Genomic DNA, 18,909 nt, shown 5'->3' with positions numbered 1-18,909 from the left:
TATATTAAAAACATCAGGATACTCTGAAGGAATGACAGGACACGTTCACTTGAGTCCCCCTTCTCTATCATTCTTCCTTGTCTTCTGCCCCTCACCTCTCTTAGATGTTTCTAAGAACATCTTATAATACAAATTTTGCAAGGTTGTTGGTTTTTTTTTAAATATTGTTGAATTCACTTTCTTCCTCCAGGGAAGCTCAATAGAGTATGGTGATGTTGTGCTGGAGCTGTGATGGTCTAAGGATGTAGGAAGAACAATCCCGTTTGCCAGCACGGAACAGAAGGTATGACACGATGAAACCAGGGCGAAGGCAGCATTTCTGACGTCAGCCAGCCGTACCGCGTCAGACCAGCTCCATGTTAATAGTCGTCTGTCTCAAAGAGGAAGATCCCAGTTTAGTTGACCAAACACAGTCAAGTACATAATCTGCTTCCCAGGAGGTGCTGTGCCTCCCCAGCACAAGTGATTTCTGTTTTCCCTGAATCAAGCAAGACTGGGAAGTGGGAGATGAAAGAAAGAAACAAATTTTAGAAGTATTTAAAGAGGAAGCTGACCCAAGGCAGGGATGAAGACCTGCACAGACCCTGGCTTCTGGGGGGAGCTCCGCATTTCCCTGGGACTCTGCTCTCCAAGTCTAAAGAGATCATTTCTAAGTACCGTCCCGATTAGCACGCGAGTACCTCTTTCTTGTACTTCAAAAGGTTTACAACCTAAGGAATACCTAATTTTTCTTGGAAACAAAAATCTAAAAAGCAAGAATCCTTTGAGGGTACCCCCAATGAAATTAAGTTTAAACATTTTGCATTCATACACTATCGTTTTCTTTTAAAATACACCGTAACATGCAGATTACAATGAACAAAGCAATGGTATTTTTATAGTGGTTGTAGTAAAGCCAGACTCAAAGCTCAAACTATACGCTGTTTGCCAAATAGATATAATCAAGTTGTAAGAAGATGCAAACTGGTAACTTCTATGAAAAAGATTCTTGTATAATGCAATAATACAAACATGCCACACTAACACTGGTTTTATTACTATTTTTGAAGACGACTGGAACTGTGCTGAGCTATCAGCTCCAAGGCACGCAAAGAGGCCACTCGTGAAACTCTCAGCCACACACCTAAACTCGAGAAAGAGGCTGGGAAATGAAAAATATCACCAGTACCCAGCCTCTCCTCCAGGCTAGCCCCGGGCAGCTCCCTAACGCAGCGTACAGGCTCCTGAATCCGCCCTAGGATATGTTTAACTCTTCCCAGCTGCACGGGAAGCCTGCGTGAATAATTTATGGACCTTATCACCATATCTGGGTTAGGTACTTTCTGTTAATACGAATTTCTATCACAGATCAGAACACCGGCGGCGTGCACCACAGTGGAAATCGCTGCCCAGTGCTAGGGGAAGCTCACGCTTTGCTGCTGCTGGGTTTGCAGTAAGATAAAACCAAAGCAGCAAAACTCCAGGATTATTATTGCGAATGAGGTTTCATGTAAGATGACAAAGGGGAAGAATCCTCCCGGAGAAAATTCAAATTTCCTATTCAAACATCCTCGTAGATACTACATTTGTCAAGACCAACAATATCTTATGTTTTACAGTAGGGGATCAAGAATGTTTTTAAAATTACTTATTACATATAACTTCACGTTGAGGAACATTAAAAAGGATTAGTGTAAAACGGTAGGCTTAAACCATTTTGCATAGACCTAATTAATCGGAAGATTATTTTTGGAAAGTTATGTTTACATGAACTGAACTCAGTAGAGAAGTTTCCCAGGCAACAAGAAATGGCCCACTTAATATGGTAATGATGATCTTTAATTGAGACAAAAAAAAAGCTAGGCTTTGACTGATATCAAACCACGGTCCTACTTTTTCTTTTTTCCGAATCAGAAAGAAGTATCCGTTTTTTAAGTGGATGAGGAAAGCACCAGGAACACAAGAGCTTGAACGAGGTATCTTCAGCAAACCAATGGCATAAATTAAGCTACTTCTATAACTTAAAATTTGCAGCGTGCGAGTTACATTTTAAACAAAAATCCAATTTGTTTTTGCTGATTTCTGCCAACATTTGGACTTCCCCAATCCTTCTGTCTTCTAATATTTGAAAATATCAGCTAAACACCTATTCTCAGCCACTAATGACAGAACACACATAGAGGGGGCAAAAAAAAAAAAGGGGGGGGGGGGGGGAACCTAAATTTTAACTGAAGGTGGCCACAGGAGAAAAGTAATCTGAAAAAAATCTAGATATGAGACTGGAGAGGAACTGGTGTCCCTTCCTCTCACTTCTCCCTGCTTTAGTCATGTTTTCAGTTAAGATGACAGTGTCCCTGCTCCAAGCAGCCTGGAGTCTCTAGGAGCATACAGTTTCAAGGATATTTAGATAAAATACCCCTAATCTGAGTGGAAGCAGCAAAGCAAAAATAAGAATAGCCATCAATAATAACAAACTCAAGTTATCTGTTTAGCTGATCCAGCCAAGTCACTGCCATAATAAGGGAGACACGGTTGTGTGTTTACAAAAATCACACAACACTGACGTTTAGAGAACGTATTTTCCTCTGCCCAAAATAAGGGTTTTTTGCTTGAAAGAGAGAGAGAATCTAACTTTACAAAATGCTGTAGGTAGGCAGTAGGTCCATGAGAATTCACTCCTATTAATTCTGCTTCCAAGCCCAGTACGATTTCTAGGCATTAGCTAGTCACACAATGTTATCAGATGTTGTTCTTTTGCTACACAAAAATGTGAGGTTTGTGGTTCAGATTTTGTTACGCTTTTAATTGCAGAGGAAGGCACATACTATGTGCATTAAGAGGACTTTCGAATGTAAAGATAAGAGTTCAGCTTCATGACAAGTCATTTAAAGAGCATTTCTCCTTTTCGAAGCCTCGACCATGGAAATGATGAAAAACCTGGCTTTACATATTCTTGAGCAGAATGCTTCTGACATCAAGTTCCTACTGTAGTTTAAGTAGAATATAGACCAAGATCAGAAAATATACAACATGTTATATGTTAACAATAATTATCAACATTAGACAAAAAGCACACAAATAAAGATTAAAGGTACGGGACCCCTGTTACCGCCTTCTCTGCTTTATACAATCTTACATTGTACAGCTCGATTTTCCTTACCTGTCTTCTTTAATCACATCCACAAAGTGAGCATCTGTCTTTTCTCTGATGTTTTTGAACCTCAAAGGAAGGAGAGCTGATTGATCCAGGCTCACTCCACCCCATCTTCCTTTCTCCTGCAACATTTCATAAAGCGAGGTTTGACTATTGCTGAGCTTTTCTTCCTGTGGAGGACTCAAAAGTCCATTTTGAGTCTTTGGACTGTGTCCTCCTGGAGCCTGAATGATAGAAAGCAAAATATACAAGGGGAACATTAGCGGTTGAGAAAGTAGACACGAGATTTCACGAAGCAGAAGTTGAAAGAAATTCTTCCTTCAACACACTGAGCTTTTACCTGATCACGTCAAAGACCTAACTTCGCCTGCCTTGTAGTCATTCGCATCTTCTGTAAGTGCATGCCTATTGAGCTGTTGTCTTTTTGCTTGTTACGTACCAAGTTTCCAAGGAGCAGAATACAAAGTACGTTTCCACACACGTAAGGAAGACCAACCATAAGCCCAAATTTCACTCGCTCATCTTAAGGTCAAGATTTTTCTGAAAACCTTTTTAAATACCTACTGAAACGGTGCTATCTTTCCACAGCTCACGAGACAACTTACTCTGCCGGCCCTTGCTGATCCTTCCACTGACCACTACAGCCCTGCTGCTTTCCCAGCCAGAGCCTCCTCCTTCCTCCTACCTGTGGGAACAGCCCTTTTGTACGTCTCCTCATCCTACAAAAAAAAAATTATCCTGCAAATTAAACTATGTTTCTTCACTGGCTAAGATATATTTCTTCTTTCTGGTTTTCTTTTGCCTTTGTATTAATTAGTACTGCATTTTTAAATTTTGCAACACAGTTTAGTTACGCAGTATTATCAATTCTGCTTTCATTCGTTTGAAAACACAAATTACTTTCAACCAAAAATTATTCTATTTTCATGGAAACTGAAGTTCTTTCTTTTACATTTTCTTTGACCTAGACCAATATGCACTGAAGCAATACCAAAAAAATTAGACAACTAAATATGGTTAGAATGAAAGCGAACTGCAGTTAGTCAGGAGCATTTTCAAATGCAAACATATATCAAACTTAGCATATTTGAACGCTCATCTCCCCCCTCCATGTCTTATCATGTATCACGTATCATTTATCCTCATCCCGAAACCCACTCATGACAGAAGTTTCTTCGTTTCTGCCTGTACAGCACTCAGCACAGCAGTGACAAGCTCCTCCAGAAGACTATTCTTGGATGCCACCACAGTGACCATAAATAAATACCATAAATATCATCACCACCCCAACACACGCACTGAAATATCTTACTTAGATTGTAAAATCAACTTAGCTAAAGTTAAGAAATATCTGGTTTCTGGCTGCCCATGCAAAATTAATTCAACCTCCTTGTGTATCTATCCTGTAAAGCAAACGAGGCACACGACTATAGGCAGGTGTAATTAAAGGTGCAGATGGAACCAGTGAAGATACAAGACTCATGGAGCAGCAGGAGAACGTCACCTTGTGCAGGGAAGAGTCAGAAAGCACTCGGGCTTGGCTCCCCATCACTGCCAAGACCTCAAGAGCGAAAGCCATAACAAGGTGTGTTGGAACGGTTCCCTGGAGCTACAGGAAAAGCAGGAGGAAGGTGGGCTGTGCTTCCCTTTCCTCCCACCCGGGAGGGACGCAGGATCCCAACCCCACGGGCTGCCCCGATGGAGGTGTGAGCCCCTACAGCCACGTGCTGGGAGCCAGGAGAGGAAAGGATTCCCGGTCTAGTCCCTTCTACCACTGACAGCAGTTGTTTTGGCAGCTTGCAGGTGTTCACAGCCCAGTGACAGCAGCTGACGAAGCAGAATAGGAAATTTAGTAGTTACCTTGGTATGCTGCCAATGTTTTGCTAAAGAACGTAATCAACAGAGAGAAAGGTGATTTCAGCAACACGTATCTTCGCAAAAGCAGAGCAAAAACTCTTGGACCAGACAGATCTTTGTGTATGACAGAAGGGCACTCTCCTGGTAAGCCAGAGGCACAAGAACTTCTCACATAAAAGGTCACCAGTTTCTTTTCTAAGGGAAAAACGTTCAGCAGCTTCAGAGCAAGTCCTCCTGCAACGGTAACAGGTTATCTAGCCTACCCAGAGGGAGCACGGCGCCGGAGCAGGAGACACACTGCAGTGCCAGGGTAATCACTCCGCTGTCGAGACGAGGAGTACTAACAAGGCAAACCAAAGAGAACTGTCCAAAAGGTTGCTAGAAGTGAAGTGTCTTCGTTGTTTGTTTTTTTTTTTTAATTTGTGCTAAAGATTCTATTTGCTCAGAGCACTTTCCAGAACAACTTGAGGCCTAAAAAAAAAAATGAAGGTCATAGTTATAATTTTTTTTTTTTTTTAAAGAATCTGTCTCCTTTTCCTCACCCCTGCAGCAGACGTCGTTACTTGAAAAGCAGTAACCGAGAGAGCACAATTTTTGCTCTGAGCAGCTCAAATAAAAGATATGGACTCCTGTGCACTGTTTGCTTTCCCTGTCTGTTCTTCAAGTTCATCTGAAGAATGCAGTGAAAATTTCTGCTCTTTCAGAGAAGGTCAGCATGGACTTCTCTTGGCCTTTTCTCTTGAGCCCCTTGGCAAAGGCTCAAATCCCTAAGAAAATTCTTCCTTTCAGTCAGCTCAAGGTTTTCTCGTGCTGTCTCCACTCTGTTAATCTTAACAGGAGCGGATTAGAGTGGGAAACTGTTTGTGTGTAAGGAGAAAATCCCTATTTATTAAACGCTGTTAGCTCCAACATTACTGTAGTTTCTGATGGCAACAGGCTGTGCAGGTTTTTTTTGAGCACTCGGAGATTTGATGTACCATGAGTTTCCTCTCATCAAGAGACAGGGAGGCTCCAGAGGCTGTTGGGACCCACGAAGGTCCAAGGACGCGGTGAACACCATTAACGTTCCCTAAAGACAGGGGACACGAGTACTGCAGGGCCAGGCGCAGTGACATGGCATGGGAAGGCTCCAGAGATGGGTAGAGGCAGCTTATGGCTCTTCTTCCCAAGAAAGCTGAGACTGCAGAGGAGATGTGGAAATCAAATGCGACGGCAACTTTGTGCGCGTAGCTGTTCTTCAGGCTTTCGGTTGAACAAGCATCCCAGAGTTACCAGTAGCCACTTAAGTGGTCCAATTTTTGACTTAGCCATAACTAAACCAAATCAAAGAAGGACACGCAATTTGGTCTCCACTAGCATGCTCCTTCCAGTGAAATTACGGACATTTTATTCAGCACTGTACAGACCTCTTTTAAGCAAGGTTAGACGACTTGCTGATTAACACACGTGAAGCTAATACAGCTGTAGCAGGAAGAAACTTCAAGGATAATTCTGATGAAGACAACACACGACACGAGGCAGTTGGTACCTAAGGAAAATCTGTGTTTGCAGTCGGTTCCTGGAGATCCCTGGCACGTGGGCAGAGGCAGCCTGGGGAAGAAGCATCTCACGCAAACCATCTTGGCAGCCTGGGCACATCTCCCACAGTGTTTTCTGTCTTAAAGATCTCATGCTGTTCCGAGACCAGTACCTGCTGGCCACTCTGCTCTATCTCCCTCAGAGCTGAAGGGATTATTATTTTATTTATTTCCCAGGCTGTTTCCTAGGAACCCTGGCACAGAACATGGTCTACTGTGTTACAAACCATTTTGGTCCAGTACAGTAAGGCAGCCCCTGCTTCTGAGCTTACAGTTTAAGCATAGGAGACAACAGGTCAAATACAGGGAGAGAGCGGAGGGACAAACACAGATTCATGCGGTAGAGCTCAGCAGCAGAATAAATGCTGGCAAGTTTTTCCGTTAGCTCTAGATGCGAGATGAGTTGTAAAGACAGATGTGAAGAAAAAAACAACCAAGACAGTTATCTCTGAACGTGTTTATAAAATGATTCTCCCCAGCAAGGGAAAGCATTAAATGTGATTTGAAAATATAACAATCAGGTGATGAGCGCTGGTACCCAGCCTGCATTTAGGCAGGAGCTTAATACTCAGGAAGGAGTGAGAGGCGACAGGCAGAGCAGAGGGGTTACGAAGGGCACGAACAAGATGACAAACAGGTACCGCCTGGTATTGTAGAGAGGTAGGTGGCTTCAGCGAGAACATCTAAGCAACAGGCAAGGAAAGCAATCTTGGCAGCAGCATGCTGGATATGTACGATGCTGTATTTGTCGGTCAGAAAGAGGATGCAAACTGACTGAGATGCTGTGAATGGCAGCTGCAGGCGTGAACAGGAACGACGCTGTCTTAGCTTAGAGCTACGATGCAGAAGACGTTGGCAAGACATAGGTGTAACTTGTGGCTAGGTGACACACAGCCAACTGGCGTAAGGGATGGAGAGCGTGGTAGTGTTGTTTGTGCCTCTTTCTTTGGGCAGCTTCAACATGATTTAGAGAGCCCAAATTTTAGGTCCTTTTCGGTATCGAACTGGGCCCATAAAATTACTAATTTTGAAAATTTGGGGGGGGGCTCAACTAAATTTTAGAATTCAACTGCTCAAAATCAAAACTAGTTCTGCTGCTTAAGAGCTTGAATAAAGGAATAGCAATAGAAAAATGAGAAAGCTAACTGACGCAGAGAAATAAGGGAAAAGAAGGGATAATATGATAAATACTTAAATTACCTTTGTACTGTTTTTATGCTCATCCTGACAACCATTTTGGATAGCTCCTTCATCTATGCTGACATCGCAGTGGGGAGCAAGGGTGGTACTACATGAAGGGCAAGGCTGCAATGAGACAAAAAAAATTTAGCCAGGAACATTCTGGTGTCCTCGTAATATTATGCAATTTATAATCCGGTCCACTTGGATACTTGCGGCATGGTTAAAAGATAAACAAAGCTACAGAATGGGAAGCAGGGAGAAAAATTTGCTTGGAACAGAATGCATAATTTCAAAAATAAATCACAGATTTTCTGTTTACTGAAGCCAGATCTAACCCAGGAAAGCTTTATTAGTGTAAGATCACAGATATACTGTAATCACTGCATACTAGTAAAGGACCTCCCCAAGAAGAACAAAATACTCTTTCGTGAGAGAATTGCAATTTTCTGGTTTAAAAGCTGCCTGCAAAAGTATCTGAATGGCATTGAGTGAAGACTTGGCACAAAAGGCAGCAAAATTCAAAAAAAGCACAGAACACCATGATGCATTATGAACAGTACAGGGAAATGGAAAGCAATACATCTGAAACTAATAAAGGGAAATACTTTTTCGTATAGTGCTCTAAGACAGGAGAGTGGAGCTCGGGCTGTCGTATGTTGTTGAAGCCGAACACCAAGCAAACGTCACGGGAAACAAGGAAACAACAAAAGCAAAAACATCAGGACTTGTAATAGTTGCAGGTTATGCATTTTAGGAGCAACCTAAAACATCACACTTCAGCTTTTAAAACAACCTAACCCCTTAGAGTTAAAATGTGATCTTCGTAAGGGGAATTAACCCCCTATCTGTATCTTGCAAGTTTGTCATACTTCTCTCCAGCCCTGGCCGTGTACAGGCAGGACGCTGCACTGGAGGGTCCCCGTGTCTGATCCCTACTGGCGATTCCTCTCCTCTGGAGGTGGCCAGGCTTCCCAGAAGTCTACGAATGGGTACAGAGACACCAGTCACCGGGAACAGCATGCTAAATTCAGCGCACTATACTCAATGGCGGTAGACGATCCACTAAACTCCTTCACAAACTTTCCAACAAGCAACTTGAACCTTTTGTCCCAAGCTCAACACCCCACATCCATTTTATCTGTTTATTCTGGACTGGTTCAGGCCCCTGTAGGGTATCATTCCGCTGGTCCAAAAACACGGCGACAACTGCCTTTAGGTTCACTCCCTGTTTCAGTGATCAGTGTCTATGTCTTTTTCAGAACTGACTTTTCCATCTCTGGTGTCACACCCGACATCAAATCACGCAGCATCTTCAATTTTCAGGTTGTTACGGCATGGCATTTCTCCCAGCCCACTCTTCCTATGACTGCTGATCCACCTAATCCCTCAATAAAGCCTCTCAAAGGCTTTCACGAAGACGCTGAGCCTTCTTAGCAGCCAGCAGACCATCATACCCGCTGCTCCTCAGGAGCAGGGTCTGGGTTGGGGCACTGAAACGACTGAGTTTCCTAATCCGGCATCAGATAAGCAAGTTCCATTCAGTTCTGAACCTGTACGGTCTGAACAAACACCAGCGTACTTGAAGAAACTACAAAGTCGGTTCTTAAATGGTTTTGTTTAAAAAATAACCTAGGACTAAATGTCATTAATGCCTTGGCCACTCTGTGGAAGGCAATGTTATATGGCTTTAAAAACTAATATGATGATGGGCTAACGAGCCTCCGATGCTCCTAGAGCATTAGTGAGTTAGCAAAACCAAATACCTCTAACATCAAAAACAAAGAAAATACTCCCTGTTTGATCTTGCTAATAAATCAGCAAGGTCACCCCAAACGCTTAGCTCCTGGGGTTGAATGAGAAGAGAAAAATCTGAGGAAAGCAGCCCGACCTTTTGGGAAGCGGCAGAAGTCCATCTGACGTACCCGACGTGCTCAAGTCAGTGCCATTAACTTCATTCTCTACTGCAGACACTCGCACGACCTCACTGCCTCTGTGACCTCATCGCGATGAATAATACATTAACGCGCTTTCAGCAAACACCAAGACAAGGAAAAGTACTTTCTGTTTTCATACCAAGAGATGATTAAAACGTTTTTACAACAGCTTCTGATTCCCAGTCAAGTAATGGATGTTATAAAATATGATAGGGAAAATAAACTGATACCAAAACCGGTTAAGCAAGTTACAACGTTTTCATTCAAAAAATCAGCTGCTATTATAGATTTACTTATCGTTTTTAGCCTCTATCTTCACCGTTTTAATTATGTACACGCATTTTATTGATATCCATACTGCAACAAGGTTTGCAATTAAATGAACTACAGATACAGTGGTGGAGAGGAGGAAATACAATTCCTTTCACGGATCAATTACTGTTGCGTTCTCCTTCCTGACTTTCCTTAACAGATCTTGTCCGCTAGGACATCCGCTCAAGCCCAAAAATGTGAAAGTCATCTTTTGCATCCAATATGGCCACTCACTCCCTTTAAAACAAAAATATTTCAACTTGCCTGTAATTTTGCCCCTCCTACTTAGTCTCTTCTGCAGAGCTGGAGTCATCTCCTCCTACACTGACACTGTTTACAGCTTTGTATTTAAAACAGTTGGCATGTAAGTCATGATTCTTTTGCAAATTATTATCTCCAGACCCTACCAGCAAGCTGCAGGCTTTAAAAAGAAAAAAAACCCAAACCCTTGTAAGAAAGAAACCCACTCCTTTTCAAAAATTGTGCATGATCTGTGATTAAATTGCACAGTTGTTCTTTGTGGGGATTTTTTAATATACATATATATTTATTTATTTAACACTGTAAGACCTACTCTAGCATGGCTGGCAAATTTAACATTCCTTGAAAGCTTGACCCAGCCTTCTCGGGGCCGCAATCACTCCAACAACAGACTACCCAGCAGAGAGAAGGCTGGTGCACATCTACGCTCGGAGACGCTCTGCGGAATTGGGAATACACCTGCACCTCGCCACGCTGTGAGAAGCAAGCACGCTTTGTGCTCCCATGCTGCAACTACAGTTGCAGAACACGTTTTTGAGTAAGTGCTCAGCGTTCGCACGATTGCTTCATCACTATGCTATACGCATTCTGACACGGTCTGTGGCATGCATTATACGGATGCTTATCAGACCGCAGGGAAAAGCTGACTTTGGGGTCATTCAAAATTCACTCCAGCATCCGTGTATTTTGGGGAAGACAGGCACGCTATTTTCAAAGAGTTGTGAGGCTGCTTAGGAAATCGCTGGCCAGACCCACAGTGCTCATGGTGATGAATAAAACCAGGTACCTCTAAGCATAAACTCGATGCAGTAGATTTAGCACAACGGTGGAGAGGGTATCCAAGAAGGCTGAAACTGAGCTGGTGCTTGTCCTAGGTGCTCTTCTGAAGCAGCTTTTAGCTTCTCCTTCACTTACTCAGGCAGCCACTTTCGCACTGTGCAGACCATCATTCAGCATTTAAACAGCAATGAACACCCAGCCAAGACGGTCCCAGAGCAGAAAATCGGGGACTAGGCAGTAAACAAAACATCGTGGGCCAGCAGCATGCCTCCGCATTGCATAGGATGTTTAGGAATGTTTAGGAATAGCGGTGCATCTGTATCCACGGTTCTGCAGAGTAAAGTCACCCCGTGTTTTAGAAAACACATACCACAGCTGAGCCTTAACAACAGATTTCATTTGGGACTTGAGTCATTTTAACAGCGTGTAGCACAAGTTAATACATAACAAATTTTATCAAATCCTAGCTGCAGTCAGGTCAGTCCTGTAGCCTGCTGCAGTTTCACGGTCCTCAAGTTACAGCTTACTTTGCTGGCTGACATTAAGAAGGCATCCTCGCTTTCTCTCAGGACAGCAGCCTTAGTTTTACTGCTTTAATCCCTCCTCTCTCCCTTCTGCTCCACGGACAGGCAGCTCAGTAATACTGCTCCACTTGGTACATTCTTCTTCTTTCACTACTTGAAATAAAGGAGTTTCTACCCCTTACTGTCACATCTGTACCTCTGCGTGGCCACGCACCGGGCCGCACAGACAGGCTTATTTGTACAGACACCCACTGACTGCTCCGAGATGTATTTTCCTACCTTATTTGCTAGTACCTTCAGTGAAAGACAAGAGAGCTGGAAAGGTGGTGCCTGAGGGATGCCAAATATATTCTTTCTTACACGGGAGAAGGAATGGAAAAGTATCACCAGCAACCTGAATGCAGTCAAACCACACACAGCGCGTATTTTGGGGAGGAATAAAGATGGTTACAGCTACCTTCTGTAGTTAGACAGCCCTGGCTTGCTCTGTAAGGAGCTCACTTAACTTTGGACCATATCTTTGGGCTAGCTTTCCAGCTCATCTCACTTGCAATCCAGTGGTTTTACTCCAAAATTAAAACCTGGCACAGAGGCAGGGTAAACGTGCCCAACTCATGCCCTTCTAACCCAGACGACCAACATACGAGCAGCAAAAATGGAGCAGCATGAAAGTCACCCCCTCGTCCACTCCGTCAGCTAAATCTCAAACCCGTGGTGAAGAGATCCGCTCAGGACTAAACACACTGAAGCCTAAGGACAGTGACCTGCAGATGACCACCTGTGGTTCTGACCTTCGTGCCCAGCTCAGGCAACCCCGGAGGAGGAAATCTTAGCACAAATGAAAACAGGGAACAGACATCTGTTGTTTGGGAAATCTGTTCTGAGCTGGAAGGTGGAGAGTAACAGCAAAGCTTCGAAGCAAAGCACATTGTTTCACAGATTTCCTTGTCAAGAGATCTTGCGAGAGGTGTGAACATAACAAAATGTCATCATTTCTCTAAGCTGAATCCATACAAATCATTGCCCTCAGTTCCAGATATAGGTTTCTAGAGCAAGCAGACAAAACACAATCTCATGGCCTGCCGGAGCATTTTCTCCCACCGCACAAACAATCCCGTTATTTTTTGGGGGGGTGTCTGCTATATACTTATTTGAAAAGGTTCACAGGTACATGACCTGCGCGATAGAGCAATGGCAGAAGCAGGGTGCAGCAAAAGCAGAAATTCACAGAAGTTAGAGTAGCTGCTTAAAGCATATTCTTTATTCCCCCAGAAAATCAAGACCATTGAAAAAGCAGCATTGACCTCTCAGTTCTGAAATATATTAAAAAATAATAAAAAAAAATAATCTTTGAAACCACCTTTAAAAAGTGTTCACCTTACTTTGGGGATTCCTCGTCAATTGGCAAGGCATTTTACTTTGTAAATTTTTGTGTCCCTCAAACTATATTTTGTCACTGTATGTATATACACACACATACACATACATACATATACATATACACACACACATACAAATACATAAAGCAGTGCATGAACAAACCAGTAAGGTTTCCCTATCCACACATCTCTCCCTGGTTTGCCCAGTTTGAGATCCACGCTGCTTGGGTTTGATACAAGAACTCACCTTAGGTTTTTCGGCAGGTTTGAGAGTCTTTGTCAAGTCACCGGCGTTCTCGGCTGACGATGCTCCCTGTACCCTGCCTCCGTCTCCGGCCTCCAAGCCGGGAAGCAACGCTTGTGAACAGCTGCAGTGAGGCTCCTTCACCTTCTGACCAGAGATCAGGTAGGTTTTCAAACCTACAGGAAAAAAAAAAAATAAATGAACAGTCAGAAACGCAAGAAAGACAAAAATAACACTCCTTTGGACTTCTCTGATATGAAATAAGGTAACTATCAAAGCACTATCAAGGCTTGGGAACACAGCACACGAAAAGGCAGTGGCTGGGAACAAACACCAGGAATATAAAGATGCTCTGTGTAAAGCGGTGGCAATGAGGACTGCCCAACATCTGCTGTCCCAGACACAAGAGACTGCTCCAACACACAGCAACAGCCAGGACTCACGTACTGTCTTTACTCCCTTTTCACTCATCTACTTCCGAAAAACAGAACTAAGACCTTATGTATTCACTTCCAGGTTGTAATTTGAGGTCTCGCATTAACTCTTTACTTCTGGAAAGGATTTGCAGCCTGTTTATCAGCGATATCTGTGTTGACATTCTACTTCTGAAAAATCAGCATGTATTGCTCCGCTTGCACTCTCCATTTGACAGAGAGATGTCGTGAAGATCGCTTAACGCTGGCAGCACTTTGAGAAAGGAAATGGCGTTTAAGTGCTAGAAATTCTGATGGGTTTTCATAGTTAGTGCAGACTTCACATTTTTAAAGAACAAAATCAATCTCTCGCACGTACGCCCACACACGCTCTCTGCAACTGTTGTATGAATTGAAGCATAATTGGAAAGCAGATCCAATATTAAAGGCCAGGCTGGTAAATACCACGCTGTATCAAAAACCTGTTAAAAAAAAAAAAAAATCTGAATTTTGTTTAGAAGATCATTTATTTTACTTCCTTGAAACTTTGCATTATGAAGTTCTGGGTTATTTCTAGGCACAAAGACTAAGAAGGAGCTACTAATCACGCTGCTTTCTGAATTCAAACGAGTTCGTTTTATTGCCAGCGTATGGGAAATCTCCCACTCAGCAAGGAAGGGCACGGATGCGCTCCGAAAAGCGCGGAGGTCATCAGCTCACAGAACTGGAAAGCGCTCGTTATTTTGCGGTACCAGAGACTGCTGTCCCCCGTGATTCTGCGGCCGACCTCTCGCTCACGGCCGGCGGCAGGGTTTGTATTTGGGTCGGCCGTGCATCACCCCCCTCCCTTTTTCTGATATTTGTCACCCAGTTGCAGCCAGACACACGACTGTCACAGCCATCGACTGCGCTCAACTGCCTCCGCCCGCAGGACGAAAGCTGGAAATAACTATGTCAAGTTGCCGCCCTTGGAAGAGGGCAGGTTTCTGTTCGCGGCGATAAGGTCATTCTCTCATAACCTTCGTTACAGACAGAAAACCGTATTCTATAAACCTTTTTTTCGTCTGCAATGTGTAACACAGGCAGTACTTTGTCTATAACCTTTCCAATAAGTAATATTTATTTATTGAATATTTACTATATTATTATGTAATTATAATAAATGTTATTAAATATTTATTCCTAATAGCAATTTTGCAGTTTCTCTGTTTATTCCGCCAGTAACTTCAGCTCCTGAACACTTCTACAACCAACGCAGAAACCCGCTTCTGCCTCAACCATTTCAGCTTCAGGCTCCGAAGCCGCTGGGAAAGCGACAGTGTTCTCACAGCCTCTCCGAGCTCCGGAGCACTCCCTCTCCTATTTGAGATGTTACGCTATAAGCCAATCTTTATTTTTATATCGCTTATAGTAGCGCTCGGATTTTATTTGGCAGTGCTGCTTAATAAAATCCTGAGCTGCTGCTGGCTTCCAGATGTTGGGCTGTCTCTTTAAAACTTATATTGATGGGGGTTGTCACTTAAGGAATTCACCACAATCAGCTTACAATTATACGTTTACTGTGGTAAAAGCTAGAGCATTAAGCTTACTACTCCTATTTTTAAAAGCTACCTTAAAGCATCAGGATTATTTTACCACTCCTATTAGTCCCCTATTTTTATTCTAGACAAACATATTTTCTTTGTATTTTTGAAAAGGCACTTTTTATGCCTTACTGCGCTGCGTAGCGTGATTATTTCATCTATCTGTTGCATACAGTAAAATTATCTCCAGTTTGAGCTGAACACCGAGGAAAAAGGGAAAAGGCTGCGGTACGCCAGTAACTGAAAAGGGGTTTGGGAAAGCGGAATCCACCCTCGCCCCAACCTGAAACCGCAGCGTGCCGCGGCTCCTCGGCCCCCTGCGCCCCTCGTCCTCCCCTCCCCTGGCAAACCCGCCGCCGCTCTCCCCGCGTTTCGCATCGACGGCCGCTCGCGCCCGCTTTGTCCCGCAGGCTTCAGCTGCAAGGTTTGAAGTTGGCTAAAATGGCTGGGCGCTGGCACCGAGAACTGACTATAAAAATCTCTTTATTGCCTCCTCGCGCTCCCCAGCCCCGCCACGTCCGCCGAACAGGGAGCGTTACTCAAAAATGGGTAATTTGGAATCGGACAAAGAAAAGCCAATATCCTGCAGAATGGCAGCACGCGTTTAGTAAGAAGTCAGCAGGGCTTCTCCTAGCGCTGAATGGAAGGGCAGGGTCTCAGGAGAGCAAGTAAGAAAAAAAAAAAAAAAAGGTTATTTTTGTAAACTTTTGGAAAATTAGGAGGTGTAAAAATCTTTCAGCTTTACAGAACTTGACGAACATTGCCTACCTAATACTTTGTTTGTTATTAAATCCTTCTTATGATAGGAAAATTTGATTTGCTTTAGTACTCCTTGCAACTCTCTGACACTTCACAAAGCAACTCCCACGTTCGGTCTGAAATATTCCGGTATAAAAGAAGGGATCGTTAATTCAGTAGAACTGTATCGATGTAACTAAAATGTATTATACGAGAACAGTGTTCCTCCTCCTCCAGTGAATTAGTACAATCCACACTGTCATTTTCCATACAACGGCGTACGGAGTGAAAAACATTCACACCAGCACGCAGCACGTTTAAATCCATTAGGTAACGAGACAATATTAAATTAATAAGCCAACGATGGAGGAGCTGCTATTTTATGTGAAAACCAGCAAACACAGTGCAATTTTTGGCGCGTTGCTGCGCAACGATGTAAGTCAAGGCACGGCAGTGAAGAAAGTGTTATGAGATGCTTATAATGCCGTTTATAAAGGCAAAGCTCAGCCTTTCTTCCCCTCCTGCCATTCTTAATCTTATACTCGTTCCCTTCCCCCAAATTTATTCCAAATAAATGCTGAAAAATAAGACAACCTCAAACTGCCTGATAGCAAATCTGTACTCTGGCAGGCTTTATCCTGCAGCGTGTTTCTGCTTTTTCCAGAGATGGCTCTTGGAAGCAAAGATGGGGAACCGGCTACAACCACCCGCCCCCCAGCGCACTAATTTCATGTATATAGTATTTTCTGCCCTGGGGGAAAAATGAGCTGGATCATCTATCTTTGAGAAACACAAGCCATTTCCTTCACTTGTCTTCAAGTTGTGAAAAATCTGTAAGCGTTACAAAGAGTAACAGCTCCCGCATGCTGAGCCAAACCACTCGTTTCTGGAATTCAACCATTTTGAGTATTGACATGGCAGTGTCCGTAAAGTCGATTTTTGGCAAAATAGTTAACAGGTGAGATCTCCGTACAACTACAGTGGGTTCATTAGTCCCACTAACGCTGAATTTTAGAAGCATGAAGGAATTGCTATACTTGGCTCCTTCAGTTAGCTTTTCTTTTTATCAGTGGCATTTCTCTGAGCTTATAAAAACAGAAAACCATCCCAAACACTAAAAAATACTCTTAATAACAATAAAAAAAATAATACGCATGCACTCACACACAAATTATTTTCTGTATGCACAAAAATAAACAAAAGTATAAATAAGGCTGTGTATAAACATCCCAGTCTTCAACCTGGTTTCCGTAGCGTGAGAAAACCCGGTCGTTGCAGAGCAACGGGGAAGTTCAGTAACATGGGCGCAGGCAGGGCAGGCAGAGACCGGAGCTCCCTGCCTGCGCCCTGCCTGCACCCTGCCCGCCGCTGGGTTATACTGGGATGGGTCAGGCTGGAGCGACCCTGCCGTCCTCGACTGTGGCTGTGTTTGCAGAGAAAAACTGTCTCAGGCAACTGGTGGGAAGTCACTTGCCGGGAAGGAACGGGGAAAGGGAGAGCAAAGATGTTCTGGCCCTTCAAGTCCTTAATTAAGTCACTTATTTCCTTTCCTTCAGCTCATTTATCCTCATGACTTCGGGACAGAAGTTGCTGTCATGCCAATCTAACGCGATTTTTAGAAAAGTAGAGGGCATCCCTCCATGCATCTTTTAAAGACAGGATGTCTTCTCCTGCAGGAGATCTCAAAAGATGGGGGATTAATACAAATACTGATAAGCAATTCCTTGGTAAGACAGGATTCAAGTTTCAATTTTTGATGCTTCACCTGTATGGAATTGAAACTTTTTAGCCCTCTATTGACAGCAGACAGGAAAATTACTTTCTGGCAAATGGAATGTGTCATACTTCTCACGGCTCTACCTAACAAACTTCAAATGCTTTTGAAACCCTTTCCAGCACCGCTTCTAAGAGACACCAAAAAACGACGGCAATATTTCAGGCACGGTCTTACCGATTCATTTAATAAGAACGTAATCCCACTTTTATTATATATTCTTGTTCCTCCCCCCATGAGTCGCTTCACCTTTTTGGTTGCAGCACAGGGAAAGAGCATTTAACTAACAGGTGACCTTCCTTTTCAGAGTAGCTGCTTGCCAATAGGCAGCCCTCTGTTCTGTACGACTAGTAATATTCCTTGTAGCGATGTAATAAAATCCAAATTCTATTGATTATGCCCCCTTTTACTAAAGAGTTTTATATTAATGCTCCTCCTTCACTGTTTATCTTTCCATCATTTCCCTTAGTCTACATACTTTAATCATTTAAACACATCTCTTTCCAAATAATTAAGTGTAAATCTATAAAACGAATTGAGCTCTTTTTTCACAACCCTCTACTTTTGCAGTATCTCACCTCACAAAATTAGAATTCGCATGGAAACTCTTCCACCGTGCGAACCACAGCGACTCTCACTCCCACGCAAGAGCAAGAATTACTTTCCAGCTAGAAAGTAATTTTAATCACCTGCTGCAGTCTGCCCTGATGAACAATATTAGCTACTACCTTTCAGTAATTTAATATCTCATTTTATATAACTCTGATACAAGTAACTAGTAGTGGTAATAGCAAGGTCGTTATAAAAAGCTCTGCGGTTCAGGACTGGCTTTAGCCCCTTTACTTCTGAACCGACGGGCAGTAACGCGCTTTTGGGTTCTGCTTCCCTGCAATCAACCAGCTCTTGCTTTCTCTTTTTAGAAATCCAATAAAAAGTTTTCTCCGCACTTTTTAAAGACATCATCTTTGCACTTTGCCAAAAATCTGGGAGTGAAAATACTGGTATTCGGCCACTGCCACTCCAAGGAAAGAAAGCAGAGACCTCCAGTTTGGTTTCCTCATACAATAAAACATGCTGCTATACAATTTCATTAGACTCCGACTTGCGGTGTAAAATAAATTATTAAGTGCAATTTCTGGAATGTAATATGACAGGCAAATAACAAAAAACCCAAAACAGAACAGAAACATATTTACTTCTTCTAATTGCAGTTTCTTT

At 43.0% G+C, this 18,909-nt stretch overlaps 1 protein-coding gene across 14 annotated transcripts in view; it reads right to left on the bottom strand.

The window, feature by feature from the left end:
• Window positions 1-18,909, bottom strand: part of ADCY9 (adenylate cyclase 9) — a 102,513-nt gene that overhangs the window by 37,439 nt on the left and 46,165 nt on the right. For 12 of the 14 annotated variants that reach the window (XR_015698902.1, XR_015698896.1, XR_015698895.1 and 9 more), the window contains exons 2-4: window positions 13,187-13,359; window positions 7,768-7,872; window positions 3,140-3,357 (exon numbers count right to left, since the gene is read on the bottom strand). Coding sequence is in view for 4 of the 14 variants with exons in the window: in XM_009477295.2 (XP_009475570.2) it covers window positions 3,140-3,357; window positions 7,768-7,872; window positions 13,187-13,359 (496 nt within the window). In the remaining 10 variants the exon portion in view is untranslated. The remainder of the gene's footprint in view (window positions 1-3,139; window positions 3,358-7,767; window positions 7,873-13,186; window positions 13,360-18,909) is intronic. The other 2 variants (XM_087732661.1, XM_087732662.1) reach the window with 2 other exon arrangements.

Source organism: Nipponia nippon, unplaced genomic scaffold, assembly GCF_047370975.1.
Source record: "Nipponia nippon isolate SJK-2023a ecotype South Korea unplaced genomic scaffold, ASM4737097v1 scaffold_5, whole genome shotgun sequence".
NCBI classification, from domain to species: Eukaryota; Metazoa; Chordata; class Aves; order Pelecaniformes; family Threskiornithidae; genus Nipponia; species Nipponia nippon.
This window is presented reverse-complemented; position numbering and strand designations above follow the sequence as displayed.